The sequence below is a fragment of the Tauraco erythrolophus genome, chromosome 4 (assembly GCF_009769465.1).
Source record: "Tauraco erythrolophus isolate bTauEry1 chromosome 4, bTauEry1.pri, whole genome shotgun sequence".
Classification (NCBI taxonomy): Eukaryota; Metazoa; Chordata; class Aves; order Musophagiformes; family Musophagidae; genus Tauraco; species Tauraco erythrolophus.
In genome coordinates this window covers 41,859,867-41,873,214 of record NC_141468.1, presented here as the reverse complement: position 1 = coordinate 41,873,214, position 13,348 = coordinate 41,859,867, and the positions used below count along the sequence as shown (strand labels likewise).

The 13,348-nt window shown below is 37.4% G+C and overlaps 1 protein-coding gene across 1 annotated transcript in view; it reads right to left on the bottom strand.

The window, feature by feature from the left end:
* Positions 1 to 2,862: 2,862 nt before the first annotated feature.
* MYRFL (myelin regulatory factor like) overlaps positions 2,863 to 13,348 on the bottom strand; it is a 50,246-nt gene continuing 39,760 nt past the window's right edge. Inside the window, exons 20-25 of the mRNA XM_086610659.1 lie at positions 10,452 to 10,499; positions 7,600 to 7,687; positions 7,304 to 7,378; positions 5,144 to 5,252; positions 3,049 to 3,123; positions 2,863 to 2,949 (exon numbers count right to left, since the gene is read on the bottom strand). Of these exons, the coding sequence (XP_086466785.1) occupies positions 2,863 to 2,949; positions 3,049 to 3,123; positions 5,144 to 5,252; positions 7,304 to 7,378; positions 7,600 to 7,687; positions 10,452 to 10,499 (482 nt within the window). The remainder of the gene's footprint in view (positions 2,950 to 3,048; positions 3,124 to 5,143; positions 5,253 to 7,303; positions 7,379 to 7,599; positions 7,688 to 10,451; positions 10,500 to 13,348) is intronic.

Genomic DNA, 13,348 nt, shown 5'->3' with positions numbered 1-13,348 from the left:
TTTTACTGCTAAGCACAATGTCATATGGTATGGAATATCCCTTTGGTCACCTGGGGTCACCTGTCCGGCTGTGCCCCCTCCCAACTTCTTGCGCATCCCCAGCCGACTGACTGACGGGGAGGGGGTGTGAGAAGCAGATAAACCCTGTGTAAGAACCATTCAGCCGTAACTAAAACATCCCTGTGTTACCAACATTTTTTTCAGCACAAATCCAAAACATAGTGCCCCACAAGCTACAATGAAGAAAATTAACTCTATCCCAGGCAAAACCAGCCCAGACTGACACTCCTTGGGCTGGCTGCTCCCGCTGTACACGCACTGTACAGCCAGCCAGCACGTCTGGCAATTCAATGTGTTCTGAAAACCTTATCCAGGGCGAAGGAGAATTAACACATTTTCTGGGATTTCCAGGTGACCAAGCACCCAGCTGACTCTCAGATGAAAGAGCCATAACGCAAGTATAGGCTGAATCACATACACTGGGTATCTGCTCTTGCACTTTTGAACCTGGTGTATGTGAAATCCCAGGCAAATAGCAAAGTTGTTCTTTTTTAACTAGACTAAACTTCTGGATGGAAAATCAGGGCACATTCAGGGATGCTCAGGGTTCTGTTACACTTCTATTATTTTCTCCTGGTCCCCAATCCACGAACTCATTCAGTGGTAACCCCAATACAATATAATTAGCGTCACAAAGGGACAGAAGTCATCTGATCCCCATTTAAAATGCTCTAAACACTACTGTTAATAGGTCATCCCATTTAAAAAAGTTTTTCTGCTCACTGTCAATCACAGATTTTCTCAGGAGCCTGAAGACTATTTATGACAGCTTTTTCAATGCCAAATATTTCATTTCTGCCAGTTCCTCCAAAGCTTTTGCCAAGGTGGATTTTTATTATCTCAGACATGTTAGAACACAGTCTTCATACAGCAACTTGTCATATTAAATCTGAATAAAATCTTCAAGAGTACCTTACTAAAAGCATATGACAGGAGTAAAGAAATAGTTGAAAATTCTTAAATGGGCAAACAAATGGTAAGCTTTTTCACACAAAAAAACAGACACTATCCCACATGCATCTCACTCCATACTCTAATCACAGGAAGTTTTTTGATGACAGGAAACACCAGGAGCTTATATTCTCCTACTGCACTGCTCTCTGCCACTGAGAAGAGTATTTCAACTCAGAACAGTGTGATGAAAACTTGGTGGGTCTAGAAATGTTAAATTTCTGTTCAAAATGTGCATGTATTATCATCTGTGACACTTCTTGGGAATTACCCTCAAGTATGGTCCATAAAAAAACTAAAAGAAACAAATGTCTGATGCATTTGGACCCAGAACCCAGTTAGTCTCTGGGATATTAAAGAATATGTGGTCTATACCATAAATACTCAAAAGGAAAAAAAAAAAAACACAAACCAAAACAAAAAAAACCACCAAACCCTTATATGTTTAAGGTCAAAGTCGCGAGTCATTTAAGGCAAAAATACTCACGGACATTGCAGTTAACCCCAACTGAAGCACATACATCTAAAAAAAAATCAGTGAGAATGTCATCCTTAAAGGAAATACCAAAATAGTGACAAAAGAAATGCCAAATGAAGGCACAGAAACAAATTAAATTCTCCCATGGCAACGTGAGGCAATAAATATACAATTAAGACACACTGTTGTTTATAAAGACTATGGTCAGCTCTTTTTGAGAGATTAATTTTTCTTCTTAATGTTTCCCTTTCACTGCTAAATAAAGAATTTCATTCAGAGTAAGGTTGTACACATGTAACTTTTACATTGTAAATCTTTAAAACTCTACAGTCTCTCCATTATATTTACTTTCTCTTTTCTACACAAAATGAATGATTGTTCTAGACAAACCCCACAACACTATTTACACTGCACTTGGTTATTACATCTGTTTTCCTTCTGTCTGAGCAACTAATGTGAAATTTCATTCAAATTTTACCTTAAAAATATATTTCCTAAATATAAACAGAAAGATTTCTCCCATGCAAGTGTGTATCCACATCCATCTTAGAAAATCGTGCAGGCAAGACATTATTCTTTTCAAAGATTTCTGTTCTTTCATCACCCTGGCACAAATCACAAAGACCAAGAAAAAAAACCCACCTGAATTTAGGAGTAAATAATTCATTTCTGCAGTACAGTTTTTTAAAAAAAGGTAGCTGAAACCTATATATCTCATTCAAACAGCAGCAGTGTCATTAAATTACATAATTGTAATGGTAACGATGGTACTGTTCTGAAATGGAAATACTTATACACACCATAGAACTGATCTGTTGTTCTCTAACTCACAGCACGTATTTCAGAGGGCGTTTGCACAGTGCTACATTTCTCTCTCTCAGTTTTGTTTGGTTTTGTTAGAGGAAAATATATATATATATATATATATATATAAATAAAGGGCAATGGATACTAAAAGAAGGTATACGCCTGTAGAATGGAAGCAGGTCTCCTGACTGCAAATAACATTTTATTATGTTATCATCTTCTGAGGTCCCATATCAGCAATGCTTCTACTCATTTGTTCTTGTCTGCTATATGTACAATATCATAGAACTTCACTATGACCAATGGGATTACTTATTTACACATCATACACTACATCACCTCATGTCCTTTTAAGAACAGTTACTGGAAATGCAGAGCTATGGCTGTTGTCAAATACTTTATTTTTCTCCTTTCTTTTTTTTTTTAATTAAAAGTAACACAAAATAGAAAGTCTCATACAACTCAGCAAGAGGTTTAAAAAAATATCCAGGGCCATTCACAAGTCTCTTTTTCCTGTCAAGAGCTTCATGGTCTTTTCCCCAAAGGACAGAATGATCAGCAACCTTTTAGTTACACTGCCGATAAAAATAGAAGTAGTAATCGGTAAAAAACATGCCAGCAAAATAAGGATCTGTTGAGCATTCTGCCAAACCCTGCAGAAAAAAAAAAAAAAAAAAGAAGATTCATATAAGATCTTCCCTCAGTTCACATGTTATTTGTCTTTTGTGACGTTGCCATTTGGAAAGGCTTACCGGTGCAGCTACACGGAAATAGTATGCGCTGTCATACAATCTAGCTACAGGCAGAATCCAAATATGCTGATGTCCCTAGATGATAAATAAGAGAGAGAGATTAGACAATCTTATTTCACACTAAATTGGAGAGAAGGTTAGGATCAGGAAACATTTCATTGACAAATGCACTGCAAAGTAATTATGATAACAAGACTTGATAGCTATGGTCACAGCATTTAAAGACAAAGTGCTGACTTTAAACCCTGCAAATGTGGGTTTGCTCTGATCAGCTCTTCCTAGGAACTGACAGACATCTGGCTCTCAGGGACACTCAACTGGCTCTGAATAACTGAACTCCCTCTCTAGTTTTCCAAGCAAATCCCGCAACAAATAGGGATTGTTCCTGAAGTGCCAAGTGGCCCAAGAGCTTTAAGGTGTAATAGTAGCAAATGGCAATTCTGCTGATTTTGAAACAGCAACTTCAGTAGTTCTCAGAAGACAGTGAAAGTTCCTCTATATATTCTAAAGATGTGAGTAGCATCTTCACTCAATATTTCAGAAACAGACACAGGCAAGATTTCATTCCGTTTTTGATTGCAATGTCCTGCCAGGTACAAATGAAATAATGTATTTTGTATCTGAAATAGTTATGTTACGTTGAATAAAATAAAATTCAATCCTCACCTCTTTTTAATCTAATGATCCACGGTAACTTTTCCTTCATCCGTTTCTAGTGTCTCAACTCCTTCATCTTTCCCTCCTCCCTTCACTTTCTGACACATTGTCTCTGTTGGAGATGGTATGTTCACATGACAAAAGTTAGGCAAGACAGCTGAGCCCAAATGATTGCTGTCCTGCCCTTTGGTAGGGAATAAGCCTTCCAGTCCCTAGGAAAATCCTCTTAAAAAAACTTCTCCAACCAGGCAGCATTTCTATTCTGAGTTACATCAGACCTGAATGCCTACTGCTGCTGGAGGATAGTTAGCTTTAGTCTTTTGATGTGGATTTCAGGTTGACAAGGAAAATCTCTTTAACCAGTTTTGGCAGTAAGCTTCAAGGATATTTATGCTCTGCAAAACTCTCTGGGTCTGACTTAGTTTCAGTTCTGTTGGAATTATGGCAGGCAGGTCAAAACTTGGACAATTGTGGCTTTCTGAGAAGCCTGTAACTTTTTACAAAGACATTTGAAAAGTTGATCAGAAAGTCAGCGTAAGAGCGGGAGTATCCCAATGGCTCTAATTTGACAAAGCATCAAAAAAAAATATAAAATCAATTAAGAACATACCATGTATAGTACCATAGATCAGAAATCTAAAGACAACTCTGAAATGACTTCGGGGAGGTTTCTCCTACAGTGCATTCAGAAATGCTACGATCCTTGCTGCTGCCTTTCCTACTGTTTTAGCCAAAATAAACATTTCCAAGCAATGTGGACAAATTGAGGTCTTGAAAGAGTCTTGTATTTCCAGAGAATTTGAAGGGAGTTTAAGGCATTCATCATTTTACTGAAGATTATCAAAAGTTTGCAAGATCCGATCTCTAAATATTTTTTACTGGGAAAAGACATGTTTTAATAGCTTTTATTCCCATTGAGGCAATCCAGAGAACAACATGTAAATAACTCTTGCTTTTACAATTAAGAATTTTACCTAGAGAGATTTATTGGTAAACTGTTCACACAGAAATAAAGGGGAATACTACCATTGTTCTCAGCAATTCAAGACTTAAAAACTGTAATTCATAACCAACAATAATGGAAACAATAGAGTAGATGAGAGTTTGGAGGACTCTGTCTCCTAAGGCCCCGGTTGAAAAGTACTCCCATTTCTTAACTATCTCTGGAGATATAATGAGTTATAGTGGTGAGTTAGGCTGAAGTAGACTCAAAACTGTCCTTGTAGAGAGTCACTAGACAGATTTTTAGAAAAATCAGCAGAAAACTGACTCCTGCCTAAAGGTTGCATCTCATCATGGTCATGCCAAAGTCAGTTATGACTGTCAGACTCAAAGTACCATTTAGATTTCTACTTCCTTAATCAAGTTCAGAATTTTGCAGCCATTAATGTTATCAAAATGATCCCCACAAGCCAGAGTTTTGCGGTAAAAATCTTACCTGTGTGGTTTTTAGGAAATCCTTCCTACTGTTTTGGCTTGAAGAATAACGGGAGCAATAATTTCCAAATGTGACTTTGCAGAGAAATACAATTAATGCTTCTGTGGTGCTTCAAGAAAAAGAGAAAAATAAGGATCTATCCCATTTCTCTTAAATAGAAGAATCATATATATAAAAATAATATATATACCGGGTGGAAAAGCCAAATAATTGAATTGTGGAGAAATAAAGCAGAGGAGCTTACTTCATTGCTTGATGTGAAGGATATAAACCTAAGTCATCCACCTCTAACCTGGTCCCATTCCCTCCCACAATGGAGAGCATTTTGCATTTGGAAACCTGGGTGATCTTTACAGCTGTTACAATAAATCCAGAAACATATACTGAACTTCCTCAAACCTCAGGCATATTCATACCGGAAGCTGTTGTACGTGACTTTTTATACAAATCAGTGGACATGGCATGCTTAAGTTGCATGGCTTACACCATGCATAGGCATAATATACCCCAACCAGAGGGCTCCTGGGCATCTAAACACAACATCGATTTTATGGAAGAGAAAGCCATAGTAAGTCTCAAAACGGATCTATATAAATAACTCTCATTTGTCACTGTACACATGTAAATATACCATTAAACAGAAGTAAAAATATCCCAGAGTTTGGGAAAGCTGTGGTAAACAGATTTTCATTCAGAATTCCTCAATAGCAAAGACCCTGTGGTCATTTCTTCTCCAAACTATCCCTAGAGAGAGTTTCTAGCACTTCCCAGCTTACCAGATGGCTTTTCTGAGAAGAGTATAAGCAAACAAAAATGCCTTGGAGATCCAGAGGAACTCAGATATGGCAACGGCTTGCAGAAAAATTAAAGCAGAAGGTGGGGAAAAGGTGACATCAATATTTACAGTTTATGCTGTGCAGAACAATGAAACACTCCTCAAAGCACAACAAAACATACTTTCACAACATTAACAAGGTATTCTAAGAAACATTTAAAGCATATAATTTATATATGGCAGATTCTCTGTCCTAGACGAGCTGTCAGTAATGTGTACTGGTTTCATGTGATTTTACTTAGCAGGCATAAAGGTTTCCCAAATTTTTGAAGTATTTACAGCATCTTACAGCATTTGGCCACAGCAGTAATCCAAATATGTTTGCGTTTTATTAAGTGTTTTGATTTTTGTTAATTTTGTGTCTTTCTTTGAAAGTATATAGAAAAGGTATATATAGAAAATCACCCTCCCTCCAAATCACAAACCAACATCCAAAATAAATTACTTCAGTGAAACTCTGAGCATGATGTATTAATCCCTACATGAGAGGGTTGTATTATTAGATTATAATGGCATACACCTAAAAGACATATTTTCAGTTGCTGTAGAAAATAAGCAGGCACTTCAGGAGTACTGTTACATTTTCTCTGATCTGAAAAAGGCAAATGTTTACAAGGATGACATTCAAGATCAAAAGATTGGACCTAAAGACCATCCATAACTTCACAGAGCCCTTGGAGAGACTGGAGTCATGAAGTGTCATCAAGCAGAGTGTTTGGCAGCTGTTCTGACTGTTGTCAGTCTTCATCAGAGAAGAACCCCAAAAGAAAGGATTTGATACTTCCTGGAGAACATCATGGATCTAGACTTTCACTTGGGGAGAAAATACATGCTGAGAGGAATGTCTGCTGCATATTCCTCCTGTAAATCATAATTTTATCTCTTACCAGACATTCCTGCACACGAATTCCCTCTTACAGGGCTTGGCACAACAGGCCAAAAAAGGCATTCTCTGGAGTTATTTATTTATGTTTCTAATAATATTTCTCTACATCGAAAAACGTCAAATCCCTAGGTCAAAGGCCACAATCCTGCTAATATATGCACACATGTCTGCTTAAATGATTATTAGACTGAACTTTTAAGACTACTGGATTTTAATATCTGCATCAACAGGTGAAATTGTCATTGTGCTGACAGTGGTACTGAGCCCATGCTACAGCAAAGAATCTACCCAAAGGTTTACATTAAGGACTTCGTTGTGCATAGATCTTTCCCACTCCTCTGAATAGGGCAAACTTAGTGTCACAATAGAAATCAAGAATTATTATCAAAAAAATGAATTACTATCTTTTGATATATGTATTATCTTTAATTGTACTTACTTTATTTCCAGTGAGATTTCTACATCTATGGGTGTGTATTTGTTAACAGGAATAATACAGCTGTAATTTCCAGCCCTGAAAAGAAGTGGCATTAATGCACATAGGATTTTGAGACAGATAGTATCTTTGCACGAACATGGAAATTGCATTTAAATTTAAAAAGAAAAGATGAGTAGGTAGACCAAACTCCTGCACACCAGAGGAAACAACTGTGAGAAGGAGTCAGACAAGTAGCCATATCACATTAATGGTATTCTATTCCACCATAATAAAGCATAATAAAACAATTTACCTACCCGCACTGTAGATTTTTACTACAATAGAGATTGTCAATGCTTTGCTGAGTTTCCAAAATCTGTATGGAACTGATTGTTGTATCAATCCCTAAAAATATTAAGAATCATGTTTTCTTCTTGATTATTTCAGAAATCTTAGGTAAGAGCATAATAAAATTGCAGTTAATACCATGACATCTACACCTTTGCTTGCCATTACAGGATTTGCTACAGGGTTAAATTAGCACTCAGTAAAAAGTCTTTGGTTGATTACCTTCATTCTGCCATTGCAGGGGACATAAAATCCTTGTTTGATTTACAAGGACAGATATTCTGGGCACCTAATATTGTAACATTTTCTGTTGGGCAGACATTGAAGGCTATTTTGGTGGCAGTCCAAGTAGGATACAAATGTGCCAACATTAACTGTAATGTACTAGAAGCCATGCTTATGCAAGTAACCATTAAATTGAAAAATGTCTTTGATGAGAGAAATAATTTGTAATGCAACAAAACTTATTTCTAATCCAGCATGCAGAAAAACTACCTAAGTCTAATGAATATTATAATTTCTTCATAAAACGCTGCCTTGAACTTCCAAGAACTTAGAATTCTGTAATACTCTACATATAGGAACATCATGAAATATGAATCAAAACATGCTCAGCTAAACAAAAATATATATGCACTTTTATCCTAAGCAAACTGTGACAATAGGAGCAACTAAAAACAGCGTCAGCAGGATACTGCGTTGGAATCTTTCAAATATCTTACATCCTGAACCCAAAGGAAGTTTATAGTCTGAGGAAGGGGAATATGGAATAAAAACTCTACAAAAATTCATATTTTAGAATTAGCTCATCATCTTATGTATGAACAGATATATATATACTCTACGCATACTTACGCATATAGAAAGTATGTTTCAGGGCAGCATGCAATTCAGTTAGATATCTAAACACTAGTAACTGAAAAACTAGTTTCTGGGGAAAAAAAACAACCTCAAACTGTAGCTAATGTACTGATTAGCAGGGCAGATGAGGAAAGTAACTGGTTGCCAGAGCAATTATGTCTGTAACCAGGCTGGATTAAGTTCCCCCATTTCCCACAGGCTTCCTGTGATATCTTAGGCCAGCACCTCTGTACCATGCAGGTGTTCCCTAAGATGGTCAGTTACGGTGAGATGAAGAGCATAGCCACGACGGTGTGGCTCTTTCCCAAGGCAGATTAACCCTGCAGGTAGTTGAGAGGCGAGAACCAGTATGCTAACCCAGCAGTACAACTTCTGCTTTCACTGCAGTGACCTGCATCCTGAAAAGCTGTATTTCTTCTGGGTACATTTACAGCATTGGAACAGTGCAGGTCCATAGGACCTGCAACATCTCAGACCCCTAAACCAGCCCACTTCAGTTTGAATTGTGGAGGACCCTCAAACAGAAGGGGCTGAACAGGTTTAAACCCCCCAAGAGGACCTAGGCTCACACTGCCAATGGTTTGGGGAAGGCCCCCATGGGGAGGGAGTACGTGAGTCATCAGCAGATAGACAGACTCCAGCTGCTGCCTACAGTTGATATTTTAAGTCTTCCAATGTGGTGCAGACAGCATAAGGAGGACCTGGTTCAGGAGGCCCAAGCATGCTCTTCACATTGCACTGTGAGCACTGGTTTTGTGTTTCTGTTCCCTTGTTCTACCGCAACAGTTCCCTACTTTGGAGATAAATTTGATGATTATAGGCTGACCTGTGCTCTGATTATAAAACATTTGTGTGGCAGTACCTACTTAAGTTTCAGCATGCAAATATCCACACATACGCTAAAGTGACAGAGGGAAATTGAGCACGTTCCTTTCAAAGAACTAGCACAGAAGAACATTTCCCTATGACACAGCATCTCATTATGGTATGTGTCATAGTAATGCCACAGAGGCTCTTTTCTGAGGTGTGTAACCATGTAAAAGATCAGAAGGAGAATGATTTTTCCCAGATGATCCCATAGAGATTTACTCAGGCAACAAGCAGAACCTGTGTTCTATTCCTCATATGGCCCTGGGTAGTAACCTGCTTTCAGTGTGTGCCGGTGTATAGATGTTTAACCATCCAAATATTGCTTAATCTTTAATCAAACATTTATTAAAAAAACAAATCTTAAAACAAAGCGTCCACATAAACAGAAAAGACAAGGCACAACCCTGCTCATATTAAATGAATGTCAGAGCATGCCATTGTAACATATGTACTCAGCAGATACTCATCTTCATGGGAAAGAATCAGTATTTCAGCCCAGACTGGCTCTGACAGCAGTGCACGGTCACTAAAAGGGGAGCCTGAAATCAAGCTGAATGTCCTGTGTCAAAGAATTTAATTTCATCTCCGGTGATGCAAGCAGTGTCAGGATCCTAAGGCAGAGATGGCCCCTTTCAGCAGCCGATGTTTTTAATCCATTAGGTCAATGGGGCCAAACTCCAAACGCCTCTTTTACACTGTATCATGCATTTCCTGCACATAAATACCATACTCATATGCTTAAGCGTTTTGCTGTATAATAGTTGGCAGTATTGAGCACCTCACCAGATTTCAGCCCCTGTCAAGGAAAATGTCACTTGTCATTTTATTGCATCTGAAGCCAAGTCTAAGAACTCTCTAGAGAGGGCAGTCAGAATATCTGTAAAAGTCTAATGAAGATGTAAGAATAAATTGCAATGACAAGAAAATTATAGCGAATCACAGGTATTTAAGAGATTCCTAAGTGCTAATTCTCTATAATGGCCAGCTACAAATGAAACTTCTCTAAATTCCAGCAGCAGAATTCCAAGCCTAAAAGTAGCTTTTCGAAGTTATACATTTCAACAGATTTTTAAAAAAATATGGGACTTACAGTCATTTCCAAGATCAGGTCTTTCAGCTAACATGTTACTTCCATTTCCTGTGAAAGGATGTATGTACAAATGTCCCCAAGTTAGCCTTGCACAAATGTAACAGTGAAATATGAATGTAACATCAGATGTTTTGTTAATTACCTCTTGGAAAAAAGCATGCATAACCACAAAAGAAACCTTTAAAATACGAAGCATCTCTATTCAGAAGAAGATATATACAGTCAAAAGAAGCTTATAGCTAACAAGAAACAAGCTTTTGGAATTCTACAGTATATCTAAAACATTTCAAAAAATAGCCTAATAGAAAAGATTTCGTCACACACACAGAATATCACCAATTGTTATAATAGAGAGCAAAAGTGAAAGTCAACATCCAATCAGGCACTTCAGCACAAATCTGATCATAAAGCCACATCTTTCTCATTTGTGAGAAAATGGCATTAGTAAGAATAGGCATCTGCCATATAAACATAGGCCAGGGGCATAACTTAGGTTTTTGAATGTGAGACGTAATACACTGAGGACTGACCCAAGTGAGACACAGCACTTCAGAGGGAGAAGGATGAGTCACCAAATTAAAGAAACTAATACACAGTTCTAACAAGTTGGTCACCAAGTTCACTGATGTCACTGCCGCAATTTCAAACATTGAACTGGACTGGGAAATATAAGCTGTTGTTGTTTTTTTTTTTTATTCTATTCATTTTCTCAGTACTTCTCTAGAAAAGTGAACTTTAAAAGATCTTCTGAATAATCATCACTTAGTACAACCTGGGGAAGGCAAAAGGCCCTTCAAGCCCATGGGAAATGGTTTAAAGTTATTCCTGTGCTTTTACACTCACTGCCAGCCACGAATCTCTCCAGAGACATGTTACCAACAAACTGGCACTGAGAAATGTTGATCTTGCCTAAACTAACATGCTTCATCAAATACCATTTGATGAAAAAATGGAATCATGTATTTCTAGAATACCAAAATGCTCCATTCCCACATTTTCTAAAGGAAACATTCTGATTTCAAAATTACTGTTTAGAAGAGAAGTCACTGCTTCATTCTATAAAAATTTGTTTTACAAAAGGAAGGACTAAATGCATTATTTTACTGAGATTGAACAAGACAACTGGATTGACCTTACTGTTTTATTACTCATTCCAGATTTTGGTTTTCATTTCAGTATTGGGAAATAGGAAAATTCAGACTTTCCTCATGCTAGTAGGTGACTGAGAGCATGGAACATTAACAACTGGAATGTGAGGACTCAGAAGCAAGGTAATACAAAATCACCTCTGGGATTTTCATCATTGTTGTGTTTTGTTATGAATCTGTGATACTGCTGCCAGTTATTCCTTGAATCCATATTCTATTTACTTGATAATCATACACATCTGACAGCTCTGCCAACTGAGGTAGTAACTGTTGCATTTAGTAGTCACCTGCTGTCCCATTTCTTTACACTGTGATCTGCCACCACACACCTAGAAAAATGGCTACTGAACACAATCAGCTATACATGTAAGTCCTGAGAGTGATCTAAAAAAGACCTATTCATTTTCTCATTCTTCCTTCTAATTTATAAACTAGTTGTCACATCTTCCTTTCACTTTCTGCTGTTTTCTCTTAATAGTCTAGGTATGTCAGCAACGCATTAAACGTTCCCTGCCCTTTTACATTTTCATTAACAGAGAACTATTCTGTAGGAAAAACTATATCCCCTGCTAAAGGTAAAAGACTGCTCACTGAAAGAAAGATGTTCTCACTGTAGATACAATACTTAGCTGTGTAAGTGTTGGCAGGAATATTTATTACATACTCCAAATTACTAAACATTTAATACTGTGATTCTTTAACAGATGACAGATGAAAGCGGTGAGTACTAGAAATTTGTATAAAAACTAGGATGAAGACAGATTTACTTCACTAAGATTTCAACTATTTAAATTGAGTCAGTAACCAGTATAGAAAATTATTTTTACTTGATATTTTATTCTTCATAAAATTACTATTTCATTGTCCTTTAAGCTGACGCAATCCAAATGAAATGTAGAAAACTGGACCCTAAAGTTATTTTTATTCGGAGATCAAGTTGCCAATTGAGAACACCAGGAACCACCAAAAACCACTGTAGCAACCTTCAATAAGGTTGTGGTAAACTTCCACTCTGTCACATACAGTAACTCAGAGGGCTTTCTCAAAGGCCCGTGTGGGGTGCAAAGATCCAATTCAATAACAAACATAAAAGTACGAGCATGACCAGAATGTAATGAGGATGATAATCATCTTCAGATAAGATTCGGATAAACTCATCCAATACATTTGGTATCCTTTTTTTTTTCCTCAAGCACTTTCCGGTTTTAATTCACATGAGTTGTGACATCCTATCACATGAGTTGCAATATTTTATAAGGAGGATGGAAAAAATCTGCTGATGATTTCTTGTGGTGGTACCTTGCTATGAATCTATTAACTACCATCCAGAGACAATAAATGTAAATACATCAAGTTGACCAAAATCCAGCAGGAGTCCTCACCAAGCTTTTATCGTGAGGGGAGAGACACCAGGGAGAAACAACACTCTGAGAGAAAGTACAGACAGTCCCTGGTTACCAGTGACACTTAACACAAAGGGGCAAGCAATGGCTTGAAAGCAGAGAGCAGAAAAGGCCCTGATGCTGAAGGGTATTCATGCTCCTCCTTTCCACCGAAATCAACAGGAGTTTGAAAGTCTAAATCCTTCAGAGAAACTGGTTCTTAAAATAAAGTACAAGGAAAAAGGCTACATTGAGCTAGACTACATAAAGATGTGCTGAATTTTTGTTTAATAAATTTTATCTTGCTTATGAATGCTTTGTTTCTATTTCAACACTCCTAACAGCCTTCTCCTCAACAAATCTGAGA